This window comes from Zea mays, chromosome 4 (assembly GCF_902167145.1).
Source record: "Zea mays cultivar B73 chromosome 4, Zm-B73-REFERENCE-NAM-5.0, whole genome shotgun sequence".
Lineage (NCBI taxonomy): Eukaryota > Viridiplantae > Streptophyta > Magnoliopsida > Poales > Poaceae > Zea > Zea mays.
In genome coordinates, this window is record NC_050099.1 from 82,862,479 (window position 1) to 82,885,422 (window position 22,944).

At 41.3% G+C, this 22,944-nt stretch overlaps 1 protein-coding gene across 1 annotated transcript; it reads right to left on the reverse strand.

Annotated features, from left to right (window-relative positions):
* Window positions 1-3,957: 3,957 nt before the first annotated feature.
* LOC100275140 (uncharacterized) lies at window positions 3,958-7,578 on the reverse strand. Its single transcript, NM_001150506.2, has 3 exons — window positions 7,195-7,578; window positions 5,851-6,088; window positions 3,958-4,348 (listed from the first exon to the last, which is right to left on the reverse strand). Exons 1-3 carry the CDS (start codon window positions 7,483-7,485, stop codon window positions 4,209-4,211), a joined length of 669 nt encoding a protein of 222 aa, NP_001143978.1. The 5' UTR covers window positions 7,486-7,578; the 3' UTR covers window positions 3,958-4,208.
* Between the last annotated feature and the right edge of the window lie 15,366 nt (window positions 7,579-22,944).

Below are 22,944 nucleotides of genomic sequence, written 5' to 3' on the forward strand. Positions count from 1 at the left end.
AGCACTCACTATGGACACATCATGAAAATATTTGTCTTTCATCGCTTCAATTTGCCCTTGTCTGATAGTTGATTTCCTAAGAACAACGTGTCTTGGTCTCCATGGCCAATCTTCGACATCTTCATTCTCACTCTCAACATCGAAGCTTTCGCTGTCGCTTGAATCACTAGATAGTCTAGCTAACATTTCATTAGTATTTTTTTCTATGTTGGTCCTCTCCATGGCTTCGTAGAAGCCAGCGAGTGTGGGATCCACACTTTTCTTATCTTCAGCCATTTTGATGATGATCACTGCAGAAAGCCAAAGCTCAAAAACAATTGCAATCACAGAACAAGAAAGCTAAAACGACAACTGCAGCACGAAAGCTAGATGACACGTGAAATATCCGCAACACAGCCTTCTATATATATATACCTAGAGCCCCACAATTCAGTGGGTCCCGCGGCTCAGAGTGATTCGCTATTCTAGCGAAGGGAAGGTGTTTTTTGGACCTTCGGCTAAAGGCCTTCGTTCACTTCGTAGTCTAAATTTGTTACAAAGGAACAAATTAATACTGTGAGGGGCTACTGTTGGGGGCCTTCCTCTTCCGAAGGTCCTCAAAAATATAATTAACCATTTGCTTTCAGCATAAGCTATTACAGGGAGCTTCGTCTTCAGGATGGAAGTCTTTCCCTCATTGAAGAAGGCATATGAGATGAAGACATGATCTAAAGATGATAAGAATAAACGCCGAAGCTATTGCCAGAGTGACATCTTCGGCTTGTAATGGCGATGAAGTCTAATGATGATGCTGACCAATGGGGAAAAAGACCACTTAGTCCTTAATGATTTATATTATGATCATAAGTGAATATTAGGGACATAAATGTACTTTTAACCGGGTTGCATCCCGTGCCTATAAATAGATGAACAGTAGCACCGTACTAATATTATAATCACTCTTTCACGTGTTCACCTTCGAGCAAGCCAAAGGTATCAATGTAATATGAATTCTATTTATATTCATACATGTTTTATGAAATGCAAATACGAATGAATCAATGAGTTATATTTGTTGTATTTATCTCTTTACATTCTTGTTTATCTATAAGATGATGAAGGCATGTCCTTCATGACCTTCGCCTAATAATCATTATGTCCATGAGGAGATAATGCTTCAGAAGATGAAGGTCTTTAATACTTACAATTGTGTTGTCTTGTTCTTGATTCATAGCATTTGAGAACAAGTGACCAACAATGTATTTGGAGGCTTCACAACAAGATGTCATCCTACAGGTATTCTTGTATGAACACACCTATATCAGCTAATTGTTGGTCATGGTCTGTGAGTTGTGGGAATTTTTAAGAAGCTCATGAAAGAGGATATGACTTATAAGCTCCATGCAAAGAGGTATCCTAAAGGGCGCCAAGTATCCGTTATAGTTTTAGTAAAACTAGTTTGTGCAAAATTGCCAATTCGATGTATAGTCCATTAAGTAGTTATGATCTAGTCTAATTCTTGAGTCTATGTGGATGTTCAATTTAACAGTCTCCATCATAAAATTGGTATATAAACAACATTTGTGGATATCCAGAGCGTCGGTCATGTTATGCCTTTGAGATCTAGTGGAGGATTATTGGAGTCCATTGTCCAATTTCATTGACAATAATTTCCTATTGTTGAAGTTTATCGTACAATTTTCTTAATAATAATTTCTATAATAAATCTCAAAGGCCCACTCAATATTTTCAACTTTGTCTTGCATCCCCACGGATGCATAGGTACTAGAGCGATAGTAGGGTTCATTAAGCTTTTTAATCTCATCTTTCAGTCAAACAAGATGCCTAACGAATGGAGGAGAAATATATTAGTACTGATCTTTAAGAACAAAGGAGATGTTCAAAGTTGTACTAATTACCATGGGATTAAGCTAATGAGACATACGATGAAGCTTCGAGAGAGGGTTATCGAGCATCGCCTAAGAAGAGTGACAAGTGTGACCCAAAACCAATTTGGGTTCATGCCAGGAAGGCTGACCATGGAGACGATTTTCCTCATATGGAAATTGACAGAGAGATATAGAGAGCAGAATGAATTGCACATGGTCTTTATTGACCTTGAGAAGGCGTATGACAAAGTACCGAGAAATTTCACGTGGTGGGCCTTATGGAAGCACAAGTCCCAACTAAGTACATTACTCTCATCAAGGATATATACAAGGATGCAATGACATTTGTCCGAACATGTGATGGTGACACTAGCGACTTTTCAATAAAAATAGGACTACATCAAGGATCAGCATCGAGTCTTTATTGATTTGCTTTGGTAATGGATGAGGTCGTAATGGACATACAAGGCGATATCTTTTGGTATATGTTCTTTGCTGATGATTTGGTGTTAGTTGGTGAGAGTAGGGAAGGGGTTAATAGGAAGTTAGAGTTGTGGAAGCACATATTGGAGTTGAAAGGTTTTAGACTTAGTAGGACCAAGACTGGGTACATGATGTGCATTTTAAGGCAACTAGACATGAAGATGGAGATGTTACCCTCGATGGGGAAGTGGTGGCTAGGAAGGAGTCTTTTCGCTATTTAGGATCAATGCTACAAAAGGATGGTGGAAATGATGAATATATTAGGCATAGAATTTCAATCGCTTGGTTGAAATGGTATCATGCATCTGGCATCCTCTGTGACAAGCGGTTGCCACAAAATCTTAAAGACAAGTTCTATAGGACAATGATTCGTCCGATGATGTTATATGATGTTGAATGTTGGCTGACAAAAAGGTGACATGTCCAACAACCGAGTGCAGCAGAGATGTGCATGTTACGTCGGTTGTGTAGGAACACAAGAAGGGATAGAATTCAAAACGAAGATATTCGGGATAGGATCGGGGTGACACCAATTGAGAAATTGATTCAATATCGGTTGAGATAGTTTGGACATGTTCAAAGGAGACCTCCTGAGGCGCCAGTGCGTAGAGGAGTTTTAGACCAGGTCGCTAATGTAAAAAGAGGTTGAGGTCAAACTAAAATGATTTAGGATAATGCGGTTAAGAGATATCTTAAGAAGTGGAATATCTTCAAGAAATTTGCTATGGATAGGTGCGTTTGGGACTAGCCATCAACATGCTCAAACCATGTTTTTTGCTTTTTTTCTATTTACCTATTTTCCTTTAACTCTACAGCCATACCTTTACCATTTTGATGTTTTTTTCCTATACTTGTTTCTTGTAGGTTTCATCTCTAGCTTACCACAATATGTTTGGGACAAAAAACTATATTGTTATGGTCGAATCGTCTTGCCTGTTTGACAGGTTTACAAATATTACCATGTCTGTTTCAGTTTTATGTTCTTCTGTTCTTTCGCGTATAGTAACCCTAAGTTTATCCCTTATTATATAATAGAGAGGGTGTTCTTATACCTAGAGGTATAAGAAACAACTATCTAATGTGAGTTGGGGTTTTAGACAAAAGAATCATGGATGCTACACGGTCTTAGGCTCCTACATCTCTGACATCGATATAACGATGACGAGGAGAGCAATATCTCAAAAACTCGCTCCACTGAAGAAGCTATACAGGTTAAAACGAATTAGGTTATTGAACAACAACGATAAATAACGTGTTGATTTATATTACAGCGTCTATGGACCTCAACAACACTCAAAATTCATTTTCAACCAGACAAACAATAGTGATGCTGGCTGAGCTTATTTTCAACCAAGCTAAAACAATAATGATGCCAAACTAAAACAATAATGATGCCTAAATAGTTTAAAAACATTTTAAAATATAAATAATAAATAAAATAACTTATTTAAATCCATTCCAATGGTTCACAACTACATCTCCACTATTTTTCTAGAATATCTAATAACATACTCTATCAACCCCGCTAAATTTTTTCTAGAGCTGAAACAGTCACAAGGCCTAAATAATAAAGAAATAATAAGTTCATTCAAGATAAATTTAATAAACATTAACATGCTTTTATTTGCTATAAACATTAACATCTGCTCACTATCCTTTAAATAACAGCATTGACCGCCATGCCGAACGTACATGCTGCCAAAGTTCAGAGCTAGCATTATACACCTAGTCACCGAGAGAAACAGAGCTGCCGCAACAAGCAAGCTGTCTTCTACACTCTTACAAACAAACAAACAGCAAAACCGTGATTCACATAGATAGATATATCCGCTTCATACAGGACGCAACCAACTAGCCTCAGTCGACAGGCTTCTGCTTCACTTGCCGGGACGCGGAATACGATTGGATTGCCGAGCTCGTCATGCCGAAGGAGTGCTTCGTCAGGACCATGCTCTTCCTTGCGGTGAACCAGATAATCCAGAAGAACCCAACCCAACCTGCAGCAGGATGCGTTAGCACAAAATGCACACGTGATACAAGCAGGTCCTCAAGACACAGAAGGCAAAGATATGCTTTTCCCCCCAACAAATCTCAAAAAGATTATTCTTGCCGCAAGGAAACTGCTTTGTCAAAAACAGATTTTCCATGCTTACCTTTCTAGATATTGGGCATCATAATATCCCTTCATTTTCTCAAGAGAATCGTATCTGCAGCTATTTTTTGTTAAAGCTATGCCATTTTATTCGGGCGATCTAGTTTGATGTCTACTTATTCTCCACTAATTTTTGGAGAAGGTGCTGTGGTGAGTGGTGACTACTTATTACTCTCCTAAAGTAAAAAAGGTGAAACTGACAAGAGGAGGTACTAGACTGTCAATTCGATGTAGCCTTTCAGGAAATCCTGTGGAGGAAATGATTTACAAGAAATGAAACTCTTTCCTTGGGAAGGACAAGGTGAAAATTGGAAAGTCAATTTGATATGTGCAGTAAATGGAGCTCACCTACATATTTTAAAAAGTTAGCTGTTGCATTCATAGTTTTTCCTGATAACACCTTCGAATTTTTTTTAGTTTTGCAAGTTCATACTTTTCATCACATCTTAGATGCTGACCTAGCACTGAAGGAGGAACATAATGTAACGATTTCCATTTTGCAGTGGAATCTCTTCAACTCAAAAGTTCTACTTAACAGTTAACACTTGTTTCTTGAACGAAACGTAATGAGATTTCTCAAGGTTTTACGAACTATTTTACATGCCACTGCATGGTTCTCGTAATTACAGAAAAACAGAATGTCAGAGAAAACCAGAAACGGTATTAAGAATTCACCAAAGTTTCAATGTATAGCTGCCTCTACATGGTTCTCCTAATTAGTAGCGACCACAATATCAAAGAAAACAAGCACAATTTATAATGAATCACCAAAATTACATAGCACAGACGTGATCGTGCTAACGGATTAGGAAGCATAGTCACTGTTACTGAAACCATATAGCGCAATAACTTCTTAATTCTTCCATTGTTATTCATCAATCATCATTGTTAGTAAAAGATATTAAAATATTAAGACAAAAGAGCTCGTGACTATTGACAATTTACTGTTAAGCATATAACCAATGGCAATGGACAACTCATTTGATTCTGAATTGTTCTTAAACAATTTAGTGCATGACGCTATTCTGAGTCTGATGCTCAGGTGAGAATGTAGGCACCATATGGGAAGTAAGCACTAAGCACTACTATTTTTTCTGATTTCCGATCTAACTTCATTGCACAGGAAAGTGTACGGGTTGAGATGATTCAGTTCAAAAAAAAAAGAAACTTTTGTTACAGTTTCATCATAGTAACATTGACTAAATTAACTTCAGACGCATAAGTGCATAACACCTTCTATAATGTTGGAGATTCAGGTAGTCTTTAAGGATTATATTATACCTCAAGGTTGCATATTAACATATCAACAGCACTACAGACTTCTAGAGGGGAATAGAAAAGATTTACCGGTAGCAACCAAAATTCCAACAACTGCTGAGATAACAGTCGCAGAAATGACAAAGATAGCAACTGATACTGCTCCAATATACACTGCAACCAAGCAAGCAAAGAAGATGGCCAAGAATCCTCCGGCAGCGGCCAGTGACATCAAGACTGAGACAATGATCGCATTAGCAGTGGCAACCAATAGGAAGAACATGAAGGTCAGAAGGCCAGTCAATGCTATAAGCGTGATTGTCCCGACCTGCCAGATCAAACAAAGATAAAATTAGAAAAATTGTTTACTGTCAATTTTCAAGAATTTTTAAAATGGATGCCATAAAAAAACGAGGTATCATGTAAGAGTTTATGGGATCAAAACTACACGCAAAAGCAATCTACCATGTTCTATTGCTAGCAGAAGTAATTCACCATGTTTTCGTTTCTGCTTACAACATGCTCCCTTCGACTTCAAATGCAGTTAATTTTGAGTTGTCTAAAGTCAAACTAACCTAAGTCAGATAAGTTTTTTAGAAACAACGTTATTAAATGAGTACTATTAAAAACACTGCTACCCTATGAAATCTAATTTTTAGAAGGAATATGAAATCTATTTTTATAGTTTACCTATTTGAGGTCGTAGATGTTAATACTTATTTTGTAATTGTTAATTTAGTTAAACTTATGGTTGTTTGGTTTAGAGAAAACCTAAATCTATTAGGTTTCAGGACAGAGGGATTACAATTCAGCCTATTCTTCACTTCCCCCAACAGATTCGCAAACATTCTTCACTTTCCCCAACAGATTCGTAATCATATATGGCCCTGATAGGGATGGAACGGATAAATATCAACCTTTTTTCTTTTTTCTTTGATTGCGAATAAATAGTATATAAAATCTGCTATGCAAAATGGTATTATCGTTTTTTAGCTATGAGCTTGTAAAGATTCATAAAATTTAAACCTCAAATTTATATCTTCTCAAATGAAAGATATAAAATTCCGATACAAATTCAGATATTTTTTCACCTTTTCGGTTGTGAGGAGCAAATAATACATAAAACAATTTATACAAAATTTTATTCTTATCTGTAATAATATGCTTGATAACATAAAAAAAGATTAACATAAAATTCCATACCTATCTATTTTAAAATATTAAATTTGTCTAACAATTCGGATACCCACTTTCATCCTTGCCCCTGAGATCTAAAAAGCACAAATCTAAACCAACATTGCAATAGTGACCATGGCACAGTTAACCGCTACGCAATCACCTACAGAAAATAAACTAAAGAAGATAGAGCCAGATTTAGTAAACAGGGCAAGAAAACCCATGCTCATGTGACGGATCAAGGAGGCGCGCGCCCACCGAGATGACGAGGATGGCGCGGAGGCCGCTGCCCCGCCTGGTCCACTCAAGCAGGTCCCGCGCGGAGTTCCGGGACGCCCCCCTCAGGCGCGGCGCGGCGTCGCAGGACGCCGCCCGGAGCCGCCGGAGCAGAGGCTCGTCCGGGTACCAGACGCCGTCGACGAAGCTGCGGAGGACGCCGGCGAGCGTGTCCTCCTCGCCGACGTCGACCTCGCGGGCGCCGGAGGGGGCCTCGCCGTTGGTGGCGGGCCTGGCAGAGGCGTCGGCGGGGGCGGGCCCGTCGACATCCATTGGCGGCAAGATGTGGGGACCGGGGAGGAGTCAATGCAACTGGGCACTGGCGTGGCGTACTGCCGTACTGGCGTCGCCGAGGGGAACAGGAACGGATGGGGATATGCGCTGTGCTGGATTTAACGAGGGGTTCGGGGACACGTGGCGGCTGGAGTAGCGCGATCATCGCCACGTAGGTGAGGGATGTATCCCGTGGGCCGACCTCCGCGAGCACCACGAATTCACTCTCCATCGACCATTCGAGCCTTGGAGTACTATTGGGTGTTGGGTACTTGGGTGTCCAGGGCCAGTTACCGGAACTAATTACTAGTTACCGGAACTAATTACTGCTAAAATAAGAAAGCTAATAAGTTAACGAATTTTTAACTAAATATCTAACTAGTTGTTTATCTGACTAATTAGTTAAATTCAGCTGAGTTTCTATCAATAGCAACTACTTCTTCACGTATCCTGTTAGTCGTCGTTTTGGACAAATTTTAAGTTAAATTTATAAAATTTTGACTATAAATAACCATTTTATTATGTAGTTTTGAAATATAATGTTTATATGCACCGATTTATCTTAACATGTACTTTTATAAAAACATCAATGTATTAAAAGTTTATTTGTATTTAAAAAAATATTGGTCAAAATTATATTTTAGAGACTCTGTCGCTGTTCTAAATAATAACTAATAGTACATCGAAGGGTGTAGCTCTATCTATCATCTAGAGTCATTGCTACACTCTCACTTGGATCAGGCTAAGTAGAATTATTTGGCAGAAACTACGTGTCCCGAAGTATGTGGTAGTGAACATCTTTGAATTTGGTGACGGCGACGTTGTAGCTCTCAAGTATCGACTCAAGCAATACTGGCATCTTCCAATTCGCCCATTTGTCAACTCAAATCAGAGATTGATAGGACCCTAAATGCATGGGTGTTTTGAGGGTTTTGTTATTGAAAGAGAAATAGCTTCCACTTTTTCTAATTGATTTTGGTGGTTGAATTGTCCAACACAAATAATTGAACTAACTAGTTTGCTCTAAGTTATGAGTTCTACAGGTGCCAAAGGTCCACAACAAACCAATAAAAAGACCGAAAAAGGATTTAAATATAGAAAGCTAAAGTCAGCCGAAGTGTGCCCTGGTCTGGCGCACTGGACTGTCCGGTGTGCCACCGGACAGTGTTTGGTGCACCAGGAATTTCAACTCCGAACTGCTCACCTTCGGGAATTCTGGAGGCCACTCCGCTATAATTCACCGGACTGTCCGGTGGCGCACCGGACTGTCCGGTGTGCCAGCGGAGCAACGGCTACTTCGCGCCAACGGTCGTCTGCAGAGAGCATTAAATGCGCTATAGTGCGCGCCAGAGTCAGAGCAGAGCCAGATGGCGCACCGGACACTGAACAGTGCTTGTCCGGTGCACCACCGGACTGTCCGGTGGCCCAGAAGACAGAAGCTCCAACGGTCGAAATCCAATGGTTTGGTGACGTGGCAGGCGCACCGGACAGTATCCGGTGGCGCACCAGACTGTCCGGTGCGCCATGCGACAGCAGCCTTCACCAAACGGCTAGTTTGGTGGTTGGGGCTACAAATACCCCCAACCACCCCCCATTCATGGCATCCAAGTTTTCTGACTTCCCACACCTTACAAGAGCTATAGCATTCAATACAAGATACACAAAAGAGATCAAATCCTCCCCCAAGTCCTTAGTTCATTCCAAATCAAATAGTGACTTGTGAGAGAGTGAATTGTGTTCATTTGAGCTCTTGCGTTTGGATTGCTTCTTTTTCTCATTCCTTCTTGTGATCAACTCAATTGTAACCGAGGCAAAAGACACCAATTGTGTGGTGGTCCTTGCGGGGACTTTGTGTCCCGTTTGATTGAGAAGAGAAGCTCACTCGGTCTAAGTGACCGTTTGAGAGAGGGAAAGGGTTGAAAGAGACCCGGTCTTTGTGACCACCTCAACGGGGAGTAGGTTTGCAAGAACCGAACCTCGGTAAAACAAATCCTTGTGTCACACTCTTTATTTGCTTGCGATTTGTTTTTCACCCTCTCTCTCGGACTCTAACCCGGCTTGTAGTTGTACTTAAGTTTATAAATTTCGGATTCGCCCTATTCACCTCCCCCTCTAGGCGACTTTCAATTGGTATCAAAGCCCGGTGCTTCATTAGAGCTTAACTGCTCGAAGTGATGTCGGGAGATCACGCCAAGAAGATGGTGATCGGTGGTGAGAATATCGCTACAAGCCACGGAAAGGCTCCATCGAGGGAGTTCACCAACAACAAGAAGGATGGATCCCCTTCACGCATTCGATCGCACAAGAGTGGCGAGAAGAAGAAGATGAAGAAAGTGGTCTACTACGAGACCGACTCTTCCTCGCCCTCTACATCCAGATCCGACACCGCGTCCGTCACTTCTAAACGCTAAGGGCGCAAGAAGTATAGTAAGATCCCCCTATGCTATCCTCGCATTCCTAAGCATACTCCATTACTTTCCGTCCCATTAGGCAAACCACCAACATTTGACGGTGAAGATTATTCTAGGTGGAGTGATATGATGAGATATCACCTAACCTCACTCCACAAAAGCATATGGGATGTTGTTGAGTTTGGTGTACAGGTACCATCCCTAGGGGATGAAGATTATGATGAGGACGAGGTGGCCCAAATCGTGCACTTCAACTCCCAAGCCACCACTATACTCCTCACCTCTCTAAGTCGAGAGGAGTATAACAAGGTGCAAGGATTGAAGAGCGCCAAGGAGATTTGGGACGTGCTAAAGACCGCGCACGAAGGAGACGAGGTGACAAAAATCACCAAGCGGGAAACGATCGAGGGGGAGCTCGGTCGCTTCAGGCTTCGCCAAGGGGAAGAGCCACAAGAGATGTACAACCGGCTCAAGAACTTGGTGAACCAAGTGCGCAACCTCGGGAGCACAAAATGGGATGACCATGAAATGCTCAAGGTTATTCTTAGATCACTCGTTTTTCTTAACCCTACGCAAGTTCAATTAATACGTGGTGATCCTAGATACACACTAATGTCTCCCGAGGAAGTAATAGGAAAATTTGTGAGCTTTGAGTTGATGATCAAAGGCTCAAAGAAGATCATCGAGCAAGATGGCCCCTCCACGCCCGAAGCACAACCGGTCGCATTCAAGGCGACAGAGGAGAAGAAGGAAGAGTCTACATCAAGTAGACTCCCCATTGACGCCTTCAAGCTCGACAATGAGGAGATGGCGCTCATCATCAAGAGTTTCCGCCAAATCCTCAAGCAAAGGAGGGGGAAGGACTACAAATCCCGCTCCAAGAAAGTGTGCTACAAGTGTGGTAAGCCCGGTCACTTTATTGCAAAATGTCCATTATCAAGTGACAGTGATAACGACAAGAAGGTCAAGAGGAGAGAAAAGAAGAGGTACCACAAGAAGAAGGGCGGCGATGCCCATGTGTGCCGCGAGTGGGACTCCGACGAGAGCTCCACCGACTCCTCCTCCGATGAGGACGCCGCCAACATCGCCATCACCAAAGGGCTCCTCTTCCCCAACGTCGGCCACAAGTGCCTCATGGCAAAGGACGACAAAAGGAAGAAGGTAAAATCAAAATCCTCCACTAAATATGCAACCTCTAGTGATGAGGATAACTCTAGTGATGAGGAGGATAATTTGCGCACCCTTTTTGCCAACCTAAACATGCAACAAAAAGAAAAGTTGAATGAATTAATTAGTGCGATTCATGAGAAGAATGAACTCTTGGACACTCAAGAGGACTTCCTAATTAAGGAAAATAAGAAGCATGTTAAGGTTAAGAATGCTTATGCTCTAGAAGTAGAAAAATGTGAAAAATTATCTAGTGAGATAAGCACGTGCCATGATATTATTGCCAACCTTAGAAATAAGAATGCTAAATTATATGCTAAGGTTGATTCAAATGTTTGTGATGATTCGATTCCCAATCTTAGAGATGATAATGTTAGTTTACTTGCTAAGATCGAAGAATTAAATGTCTCTCTTGCTAGCCTTAGAAATGAGAATGAAAAATTAATTGGTAAGCCTAAAGACTTAGATGTTTGAAATGTTATCATTTCCAATCTTAGAAATGAAAATGACATTTTACATGCTAAGATTGTTGAACTAAAATCTTGCAAACCCTCTACATCTACCGTTGAGCATGTTTCCATTTGCACTAGATGTAGAGACATTAATGTTGATGCTATTCATGATCACCTAGCTTTAATTAAGAAACAAAATGATCACATAGCTCAACTTAATGCCAAAATTAATGAGCATGACTTAGAAAATGAAAATTTTAAATTTGCTAGAAGCATGCTTTATAGTGGGAGATGCCCTGGCATCAAGGATGGCATTGGCTTCCAAAAGGGAGACAATGTCAAACTTAATGCCCCTCCTAAAAGATTGTCTAACTTTGTTAAGGGCAAGGCTCCCATGCCTCAGGATAACGAGGGTTACATTTTGTACCCTGCCGGTTATCCTGAGCACAAAATTAGGAGAATTCACTCTAGGAAGTCTCACTCTGGCCCTAATCATGCTTTTATGTATAAGGGTGAGACATCTAGCTCTAGGCAATCAACCCGTGCAAAATTGCCTAAGAAGAAAACTCCTAATGCATAAAATGATTCTAACATTTCATTTAAAACTTTTGATGTATCTTATGTTTTGACTAACAAATCCGGCAAAGTAGTTGCCAAGTATGTTGGGGGCAAGCACAAGGGGTCAAAGACTTGTGTTTGGGTACCCAAAGTTCTTGTATCTAATGTCAAAGGACCCAAAACCGTTTGGGTGCCTAAAATCAAGAACTAAATTTGTTTTGTAGGTTTATGCATCCGGGGGCTCAAGTTGGATCATCGATAGCGGGTGCACAAACCACATGACAGGGGAGAAGAAGATGTTCTCCACCTACGAGAAAAACCAAGATCCCCAAAGAGCGATCACATTCGGGGATGGGAATCAAGGTTTGGTCAAAGGATTGGGTAAAATTGCTATATCACCTGACCATTCCATTTCAAATGTTTTTCTTGTAGATTCTTTAGATTACAACTTGCTTTCAGTTTCGCAATTATGTAAAATGGGTTACAACTGTCTTTTTACGGATATAGGTGTTACTGTCTTTAGAAGAAGTGATGATTTAGTAGCATTTAAGGGAGTGTTAGAGGGTCAGCTATACTTAGTAGATTTTGATATAGCTGAACTCGACACTTGCTTAATTGCTAAGACTAACATGGGCTGGCTCTGGCATCGCCGACTAGCACATGTTGGAATGAAGAATCTTCACAGGCTTCTAAAGGGAGAACACATTTTAGGACTAACAAATCTTCATTTTGAGAAAGACAGGATTTGTAGCGCATGTCAGGCAGGGAAGCAAGTTGGTATTCATCATCCACACAAGAACATCATGACGACTGACAGGCCACTCGAGCTCCTACACATGGACCTATTTGGCCCGATAGCTTACATAAGCATCGGCGGGAGTAAGTATTGCCTAGTTATTGTGGATGACTATTCTCGCTTCACTTGGGTGTTCTTTTTGCAGGAAAAATCTCACACCCAACAAACCTTGAAAGGATTCTTGAGACGGGCTCAAAATGAGTTTGGCTTGAGGATCAAAAAGATTAGAAGCGATAACGGGACGGAGTTCAAGAACTCTCAAATTGAAGGCTTCCTTGAGGAGGAGGGCATCAAGCATGAGTTCTCTTCTCCCTACACGCCACAAAAAAATGGTGTAGTGGAGAGGAAGAATCGAACTCTATTGGACATGGCAAGAACCATGCTTGATGAGTACAAGACTTCAGCTCGGTTTTGGGCCGAGGCGGTCAACACCGCTTGCTACGCCATCAACCGGTTGTATCTACACTGAATCCTCAAGAAGACGTCATACGAACTCCTAACCGGTAAAAAGCCCAATGTTTCATATTTTAGAGTCTTTGGTAGCAAATGCTCTATTCTTGTTAAAAGAGGTAGAAAATCTAAATTTGCTCCTAAGACTGTAGAAGGCTTTTTACTAGGATATGATTCAAACACAAGGGCATATAGAGTCTTTAACAAGTCCTCTGGACTAGTTGAAGTTTCTTGTGACATTGTGTTTGATGAGACTAACGGCTCTCAAGTAGAGCAAGTTGATCTTGATGAGCTAGATGATGAAGAGGCTCTGTGCGTCGCGCTAAGGAACATGTCCATTGGGGATGTGTGTCCTAAGGAATCCGAAGAGTCTTCACAAGCACAAGATCAACCATTTTCCTCCATGCAAGCATCTCCACCAAATCAAAATGAGGATGAGGCTCAAGATAATGAAGGAGAAGATCAAGAGGATGAGCCACCTCAAGAGGAGAGCAATGATCAAGGGGGAGATGCCCATGATCAAGATGAGGAAGATGAACAAGTTTCAAGACCGCCACACCCAAGAGTCCACCAAGCAATTCAACGAGATCACCCCGTGAACACCATCCTCGGTGACATTCATAAGGGGGTAACTACTCGATCTCGTGTTGCTCATTTTTGTGAACATTACTCTTTTGTTTCCTCTATTGATCCACATAGGGTAGAGGAAGCACTTCAAGATTCAGATTGGGTGGTGGCGATGCAAGAGGAGCTCAACAACTTCACTAGGAATGAGGTATGGCATTTGGTTCCACGTCCTAACCAAAATGTTGTAGGAACCAAGTGGGTCTTTCGCAACAAGCAAGATGAGCATGGTGTGGTGACAAGGAACAAAGCCCGACTTGTGGCCAAAGGATATTCACAAGTCGAAGGTTTGGATTTCGGTGAAACCTATGCACCCATAGCTAGGCTTGAGTCAATTCGCATTTTACTTGCCTATGCTACTTACCATGGCTTCAAGCTTTACCAAATGGACGTGAAGAGTGCCTTCCTCAATGGACCAATCAAGGAGGAGGTCTATGTTGAGCAACCTCCCGGCTTTGAAGATAGTGAGTATCCTAACCATGTATATAAACTCTCTAAGGCGCTTTATGGGCTCAAGCAAGCCCCAAGAGCATGGTATGAATGCCTAAGAGACTTTCTTATCACTAATGGCTTCAAAGTCGGAAAGGTCGATCCTACTTTATTTACTAAAACACTTGCAAATGATTTGTTTGTATGCCAAATTTTTGTTGATGATATTATATTTGGGTCTACTAACGAATCTACATGTGAGGATTTTAGTAGGATCATGACACAAAAATTCGAGATGTCTATGATGGGGGAGTTGAAGTACTTCTTAGGATTTCAAGTGAAGCAACTCCAAGAGGGCACCTTCATTAGCCAAACGAAGTATATTCAAGACATTCTAAACAAGTTTGGGATGAAGGATGCCAAGCCCATCAAGACACCCATGGGAACCAATGGGCATCTCGACCTCGACACGGGAGGTAAATCCATAGATCAAAAGGTATACCGGTCGATGATAGGTTCCTTACTCTACTTATGTGCATCTCGACCGGACATTATGCTTTTCGTATGCATGTGTGCAAGATTCCAAGCCGATCCTAAGGAAGCTCACCTTAGGGCCATAAAACGAATCTTGAGATATTTAGTTTATACTCCTAAGTTTGGTCTTTGGTACCCTAGGGGATCCACATTTGATTTAATTAGTTATTCGGATGCCGATTGGGCGGGGTGTAAGATAAATAGAAAGAGCACATCGGGGACTTGCCAGTTCTTGGGAAGGTCTCTGGTGTCTTGGGCTTCAAAGAAGCAAAATTCTGTAGCTCTTTCTACCGCCGAAGCCGAGTATATTGCCGCATGCCATTGTTGCGCGCAATTGCTTTGGATGAGGCAAACCCTTAGGGACTATGGTTACAAATTAACCAAAGTTCCTCTTCTATGTGATAATGAGAGTGCAATCCGCATGGCGGATAATCCCGTTGAGCATAGCCGCACTAAACACATAGTCATTTGGTATCATTTCTTAAGGGATCACCAACAAAAGGGGGATATCGAGATTGCATATATTAACACCAAAGAACAATTAGCCGATATCTTTACCAAGCCACTAGATGAACAAACATTTAACAAACTTAGGCATGAGCTAAATATTCTTGATTCTCGGAATTTATTTTGATGTCTTGCACACATAGCTCATTAATATACCTTGGTCATATCTCTTTTATATGCTATGACTAATGTGTTTTCAAGTGTATTTCAAACCAAGTCATAGATTGAAAGAGAATTGGAGTCTTCGGCGAAGACAAAGGCTTCCACTCCACTCCATCAATTACTCACTCTTCGCCGTCGCTCCGAGCCGCTCTCCAACTTTGGTATAATCTTCACTCTTATGTTATTTACCATTGGGAGAGAAAGTAGAAGGGCTTATATTTTACTCAAGTATCCGTTTTTGGCGATTCATGCCAAAGGGGGAGAGAGTATTAGCCCAAAGCAAAAGGACCGCACCACCACCATTTTGCAAAAAAAAATTGAGTTAAGAAAAGAATTTTCAATTGGTGATTTTTCAATTGGTATCTTATTTTTGATAGAATTTCAAATTGGTTCAACCTCTTCAAAACTAATATCTAAAACCCTCTTGAACACTAAGAGGAGGATTTGATTGAGGGGGAGTTTTGTTTAGTCAAAGGAAAAGCATTTGAAACAGGAGGAGAAAATTTAAAATCTCGAAAATGCTTCTCAAAATCTTACTCATTTACCTTTGATTATTTGCAAAAGGACCTTGAAAAGAATTTACAAAAGAATTTGCAAAAACAAAACATGTGGTGAAAGCGTGGTCCAAAATGTTAAAAATAAAGAAATCAATCCATGCGCATCTTTTGAGAATTTATTGGTTCAATTCTTAGTGTCCTTTGCACTTACATTATGCAAACTAGTTCAATTATGCACTTCTATATTTTCTTTGGTTTGTGTTGGCATCAATCACCAAAAAGGGGGAGATTGAAAGGGAAATAGGCTTACACCTTTTCCTAATTGATTTTGGTGGTTGAATTGCCCAACACAAATAATTGGACTAACTAGTTTGCTCTAGATTATGAGTTATACAGGTGCCAAAGGTCCACAACAAACTAATAAAAAGACTGAAAAAGGATTCAAATATAGAGAGCTAAAGTCAGCCGAAGTGTGCCCTGGTCTGGCGCACCGGACTGTCCGGTGTGCCACCGGACAGTGTCCGGTGCACCAGGGATTTCAACTCCGAACTGCTCACCTTCGGGAATTCTGGAGGCCGCTCCGCTATAATTCACCGGACTGTCTGGTGGTGCACTGGACAGTGTCCGGTGGCGCACCGGACTGTCCGGTGTGCCAGCGGAGCAACGGCTACTTCACGCCAACGGTCGTCTGCAGAGAGCATTAAATGCGCTACAGTGCGCGCCAGAGTCAGAGCAGAGCCAGATGGCGCACCGGACACTGAACAGTGCCTGTCCGGTGGCCCAGAAGACAGAAGCTCCAACGGTCAAAACCCAACGGTTTGGTGACGTGGCAGGCGCACCGGACTGTCCGGTGCACCATGCGACAGCAGCCTTCACCAAACAGCTAGTTTGGTGGTTGGGGCTATAAATACCCCCAACCACCCCCCATTCATGGCATCCAAGTTTTCCGACTTCCCACACCTTACAAGAGCTATAACATTCAATACAAGATACACAAAAGAGATCAAATCCTCCCCCAAGTCCTTAGTTCATTCCAAATCAAATAGTGACTTATGAGAGAGTGAATTGTGTTCATTTGAGCTCTTGCGCTTGGATTGCTTCTTTTTCTCATTCCTTCTTGTGATCAACTCAATTGTAACCGAGGCAAGAGACACCAATTGTGTGGTGGTCCTTGCGGGGACTTTGTGTCCCGTTTGATTGAGAAGAGAAGCTCACTCGGTCTAAGTGACCGTTTGAGAGAGGGAAAGGGTTGAAAGAGACCCGGTCTTTGTGACCACCTCAACGGGGAGTAGGTTTGCAAGAACCGAACCTCGGTAAAACAAATCCTTGTGTCACACTCTTTATTTGCTTGCGATTTGTTTTTCACCCTCTCTCTCGGACTCGTTCTTATTTCTAACGCTAACCCGGCTTGTAGTTGTGCTTAAGTTTATAAATTTCAGATTCGCCCTATTCACCCCCCCCCCTCTAGGCGACTTTCAGTTATGTTTCTTTCTTTCTTTGGCTGTCAATTTCTCATTCATTGTTATCTACTTCCTTCTCTTCTAAGACCCCCTACCCTATCTATCCCAAATTATTAAAAATTCATTTTAGTTAATTAATATGTTCATACAATACCTAATATATATGTTTTATATATGTGTCTAGATTTATCACCATTTATTTATTTTAATATAGACAAAAAATCAAGAACTAAAACGAATACTATTTTGGGACAGAGGTAGTATTGGTATAGTTTCGATTAGGTTTCTACATTGACCCTTCCCAACATTTACCGTAGAACCAGTGAGGCGACTAGAGGGGTGAATGAGAGCCACTAAAATTTCTCGAACATCAAGATATGCACTGTGACTTGATTCACAAATCTCAACCCAAATCCCTCTATGGACTCAAAGCAGCAGATCAGGATACAGAGCAAACCGGTGTCATTTGACTGTACCAAAAACCCACTAACCAGCAGACCCAACTTCATGTCAAAACTTAGAGCAAGAACTGCAAGGAAGACCGAGCGGAAGTGTCGGCCTAGAGTCTAGCAGTGCCGAGGTCCAGTGGTGCCGCGCACACGAGCGACAGTGTCGGACAGGGAAAATGCCTAGAAAAATCTCAAACTTGACAGAAAGTTTGCGTAGGGTTAAAAAGTTCTCTAGTGAAGTATGAACCCAAACAAACAAGAAATCAAATCGCAAATCAGAAATCCTGTTTTGGTTGGGGTTTTGATGAAGTTTTCTATTTCGAGTTCAAACTGAGTTCTTCTCAAAACTTGATCACAAACTGCAACAACTAGGTGTATGCAATGATCCAAGGAGACCAACTAACCACCAATCAATCCCCAAACTAAATCCTCTCAAAAAATCAAAGGTTTTCCACCAAAAACACAAGAGAGGGGAAGGGAACAACAAGAGACCAACACAACTTCAGAAATTTTAGCAAGAGTACAAACTAAGATTTTAAAGCCAAACACCGTGGACCGGACCGACAACCCTTCCTCTGATTTAATCGGTGAAGAACAAGTACACAGATGAAGTACAAAATCGTTGCAGATCTCCTAGCTAAAACTAGAGCAGTCTAGAGGTGGAAAATGTGAGAGCTAAAACCCTAAGCCAAAACAAATGGCATCCACGTAATACTAAACTAACCAGCCCTCTTCTCTATTTATAGAGGGTTATTTCTATTTCCTAAACTATCTCTATTTACATAGAGTCTATCCACTCCGTGAGGGGCAAAATAAACCAACTCCTAGGTTTTCGATACGACAGCCACACGCTCCACATGAATTTACTTCGCCTTGACACACCCTTCATTATGACGCCACGTGCCACCACCAGTTCCCTCTGGAATCGCCACCGCCGAGTTTTGAGGCCCAAACTCAGCAAAACCCGCCATCCGTAGCGCAGGGTGGTTTTGAGGCTCAACCACTAAATCGCCGTGAGTATCGCACCGCGTGCGCGTTCCTCACGTCCTAGACACATTCCCGCCAGTCCTCGACCGCGTTGGCAACATGACCCACTCTGGCACGCCCTTGCGTGAGTGTGTGTCTCAGGTGTTAGCCACCACGACTGGTCACCTCGGCTGCTCCGGGCCATCATCCAAGACCCAACACTCGTCCTTCATTGCTCCCGATCCATCAGCACGAGCCCACATGACCTTCACCTCAGCCATTGACCATCGTTTCTGTGCTCCACACCTGCACACCACAAGTCGACTGACATGGTTGTACATACATAATCTCACACCCTAGTTAGTCCACTGTACCCCCAGAGTGATACTCGTTGGCAATCACTCATCATCAACCCGAACCATAAGGGACAAGTCAACCTTATGTTCGTATTTACATACGACAGCGACTTTTCAAACCAAAATGAGAACATTTCTGAAACCAAAATGAAGCTAAAAGAAGGTGAAACTGAAGCCACCAAAAATGTGGTCTTCTCTAGCTTCTGTTGTTTCCTAGAAACCCAAACCATTCAAAAAGTGTATAAAAATGTGGTGTTTACAAAGCAAAGTATTTCAAAACTATGCTTTTAGAATACTATGGTTTAAAATGTCATGACACAGCTATAGTATTACTTACATCACTCTAAATGATACTTGTTTGACAAAAAGTATCTTAAACCGTGATATGTGTTATAAGCTAGTCATAGACAAAAACATTGGGTTGAAGTGGAGTTTTAAGTACTCCAAAAATACTATGATAATTATTAAACCATGGTAAACTATGATATATAAAACAAAGTTTTTATAAGGTAGCCAAACACCTCTTAGACAAAAAAATATCACAATATTATCCAATACCATGGTTTATTTCAAAACTTCAAAAATAATTTGCTTCCAAACACACCATAACGAGTTCTTCAAGCATCGTATACTCCATATATTCTGAATTATAGTGCATCTTGGTATTGTTCTATCATTCTTTTTTCAACTTTAATCAACCTGTTAGAAAAATACACCGACAATTTGAACGTTAAATTCATTTTACTAAATTCTCAAAAATAGATGTCTATTTCTTTCAAATTGACAGTGCCAATTTAGCCATATCACAGAAAAAACATATATGTGTTGACAACAAGACCCTTGGCATATATCTTTATATGAATGGGAATATATAAACGTATATTTAATTTGTTGTTGCTTCGGAAATACAGTCGCAAGCCTGTTTGACTGTCTAAAAGGCTAAAACGAAGGAATTAGAAAACAAAATGTGGAAAAAAGAATGAGTACGGACGTTGGAGGATAGGCCTGATCTGTCTATATGTTGTTGGGCCTTCTCGAAGTGGTACCGTGATATGAGAAAGGTACCAAATCCGCAGTCCTTAAAGCTCATGTCTCAATAAAATAGCGGAACTTTCCGGCCCGGTTGCAACCTCGTATTCTTGCTTTGCTCCCCTAGACTTGCTGAGACCCTGTCTATATATCTAATGTTCAGCCACTAATCTTTAGTACTCCCTCTGTCCTAATATAGTGTTCTTTTAGCTTCTTACTTTTATGTCCATATTTAAGTAAGCGACAATAAATCTAGACACATATATAATACATATACATCAAATATTGTATGAATCCATTAACACTCAAACGAATACTATTTTGGAACGGAGGGAGTAGCTTTGTAGGCTCCAACAAACTGAGACACCCTAAAGATAGTGGCGGATACGAGATTAAGGGCAAGTTTTTTCCCAAGGAAAAATAAACTAATTTACCTTGGAAAAATGAAAATCTCTTGGAAAAATGGATGTTGGGAGCCTTTTTCCTCCATAGGTCCTCAAAACACTTAAAACAATAATTTTTATCTTGTTTTACATAGTGCAGGACTAATGCCGAAGGGAGATTTTAACCGAAACTGTTGTCAGACACATTCCTGAAGGAGGGAGCTTCGGACAAGTACCAAGTACGCATGGACAATGAAGCTTCCGAACGTAGATTTTCATTTGGTATTCTGTATCAGAGACTAAAGCCTGCAACTTTAGTATCAGTTGCAAAGACCGGTACTAAAGCATGTACTTTAGGACCGATTCCTGGATAGATCCGTTACTAAAGGTATCATCTTTAGTACCGGTTCCTGTCTAGAACCATTACTTAGACTTTACTTTAGGACCGGTTCCTGTAAAGATTTGTTACTAAATGTAGAACCTTTAGAAGCGGTTCATGTACATAATTGTTACTAAATATCTTTACTTTAGTACCGATTCATATACATAACTGTTACTAAAGATGGAACCTTTAGAAACAGTTATAGCCAGGAACCAATACTAAAGATAATACCTTTAGAAATGGTTCTAGGCATGAACCGATGCTAAAGTAGAATATTTAGAACCAGTTATTTTGCTAGAACCGGTTCTATCATGTCCAGTGGCATTTTTTACATTGAAATGGATGCTCATTATATATATATACACGTATATACTTGTGTATCAATCATTAATATACACATATGTATATGTAGATTTCTACGTAGATCCATATATCACTACCAGAAACAGCTGCTTTGCCAAGTGTATAAAGCACTTGGCAAAGCCTGGAAAGCACTCGGTGAAGGCTTTGCCGAGTGTAACAACTGAAAAAGAAGTCTCGGTGAACTGTACATCGGCAATAGCTTCTTTACCGAGTACTTTTTGTCGGGCACTCGACAAAGTCTTTGTTGAGTGCCACTTGGTACTCGGCAAAGAAAAGTCGCCGTCACGGTGCCAGGTGACAGCGACGGAGACTATGCCGAGTGCCATAGTGACACTCAACAAAGGCTCACTCTTTTTCGAGTGTCTACTGTATTGACGCTCGGCAAAGAATCTCCCTGTGGGCCCTTTTGCCAGTTCCTTTGCTGAGAGGATTAGGCGGCACTCGACAAAGGATCCCTTTTTGTCGAGTGCCCGTCGGACTAGTACTCGGCAAAGGGATCACCAGTGGGCCTAGTTCCTTTGTCGAGTGCACTAGGAGGCACTCGACAAAGCTTGCTTCTTTGCCGAGTGCCAAGGCCACAACACTCGACAAAGAAGCTTTACCGGTTCCCAGGTGTGCCTTCTTTGCCGAGTGCTTTGCCACTGCACTCGGTAAATGAACTCTTTCTCGAGTGTTACACTCGGCAAAGTGACTAGAAACTCCCTTTTTTATTTGTTTTTTATTACTCCATCCAAACAAACAAAAAATATATCACATAATCATCACATATACATTACAAAGTTCACAGGATCATCACATAAATAATAGAGACCACATATCTCACAAAAACCACAAATCTCACAAGTTTTTCACAAACATGTTATGTTCATACCAAGTTTCACCAATATAAGTATTACCAACTCTCAAACATAAGTTTTTCACAAACATAAGTTCAGACCAAGTTTCTTACACAATTCTCACAATCACCACTAGGAGAAGATCATCAACGAGGTGGGCGGCTGGACTGGTGCGGCAATGGGCTGGACAATCTATGAGGGTTGTTGGATGTCGCATGTTGTCCCTGCCCAAAGAAGAGATTCATGTGTTATACCAGATGAATATATATCATGCAGGACTAGAATATTGATACTCACAGGAGTATGGAACTGAGTAGGGTCAGCTGGAGGGAACAACAAAGGTGGTGGAGCAAAACCCTGTGCGACGCCAAGGCTCTGTATGTACTAGAACAGCTCCGCCATCCTCTGTTGATCTGCCAAGCGGGCCACCCTTTCGGCCTCCTGCTCCGCCATCATCCTCGCCTCCATCTCTAGTCGTTCCCTCCGCTCTTCTTCTAGTTGGGCCTGCAATATTTCACCCCAATGTTATAATAACTCAAAGAGAAGGTATATAACTCAAGGAATGACGAGTTACAGAAGCACTAACCTGGAGTGTTGTATTCAATGATGTGAGTTCTCCTACCGAGGTCGTATGGTTGGGCTCGAGCT

Excerpts from the sequence above, each read along its gene's own strand:
- LOC100275140 (NM_001150506.2), bottom strand. The coding sequence starts at position 7,485 with ATGGATGTCGACGGGCCCGCCCCCGCCGACGCCTCTGCCAGGCCCGCC. Across the intron at positions 6,089-7,194 it reads GCGCCATCCTCGTCATCTCG|GTCGGGACAATCACGCTTAT; the intron begins GTGGGCGCGCGC and ends TTGATCTGGCAG. Across the intron at positions 4,349-5,850 it reads TGGAATTTTGGTTGCTACCG|GTTGGGTTGGGTTCTTCTGG; the intron begins GTAAATCTTTTC and ends ATCCTGCTGCAG.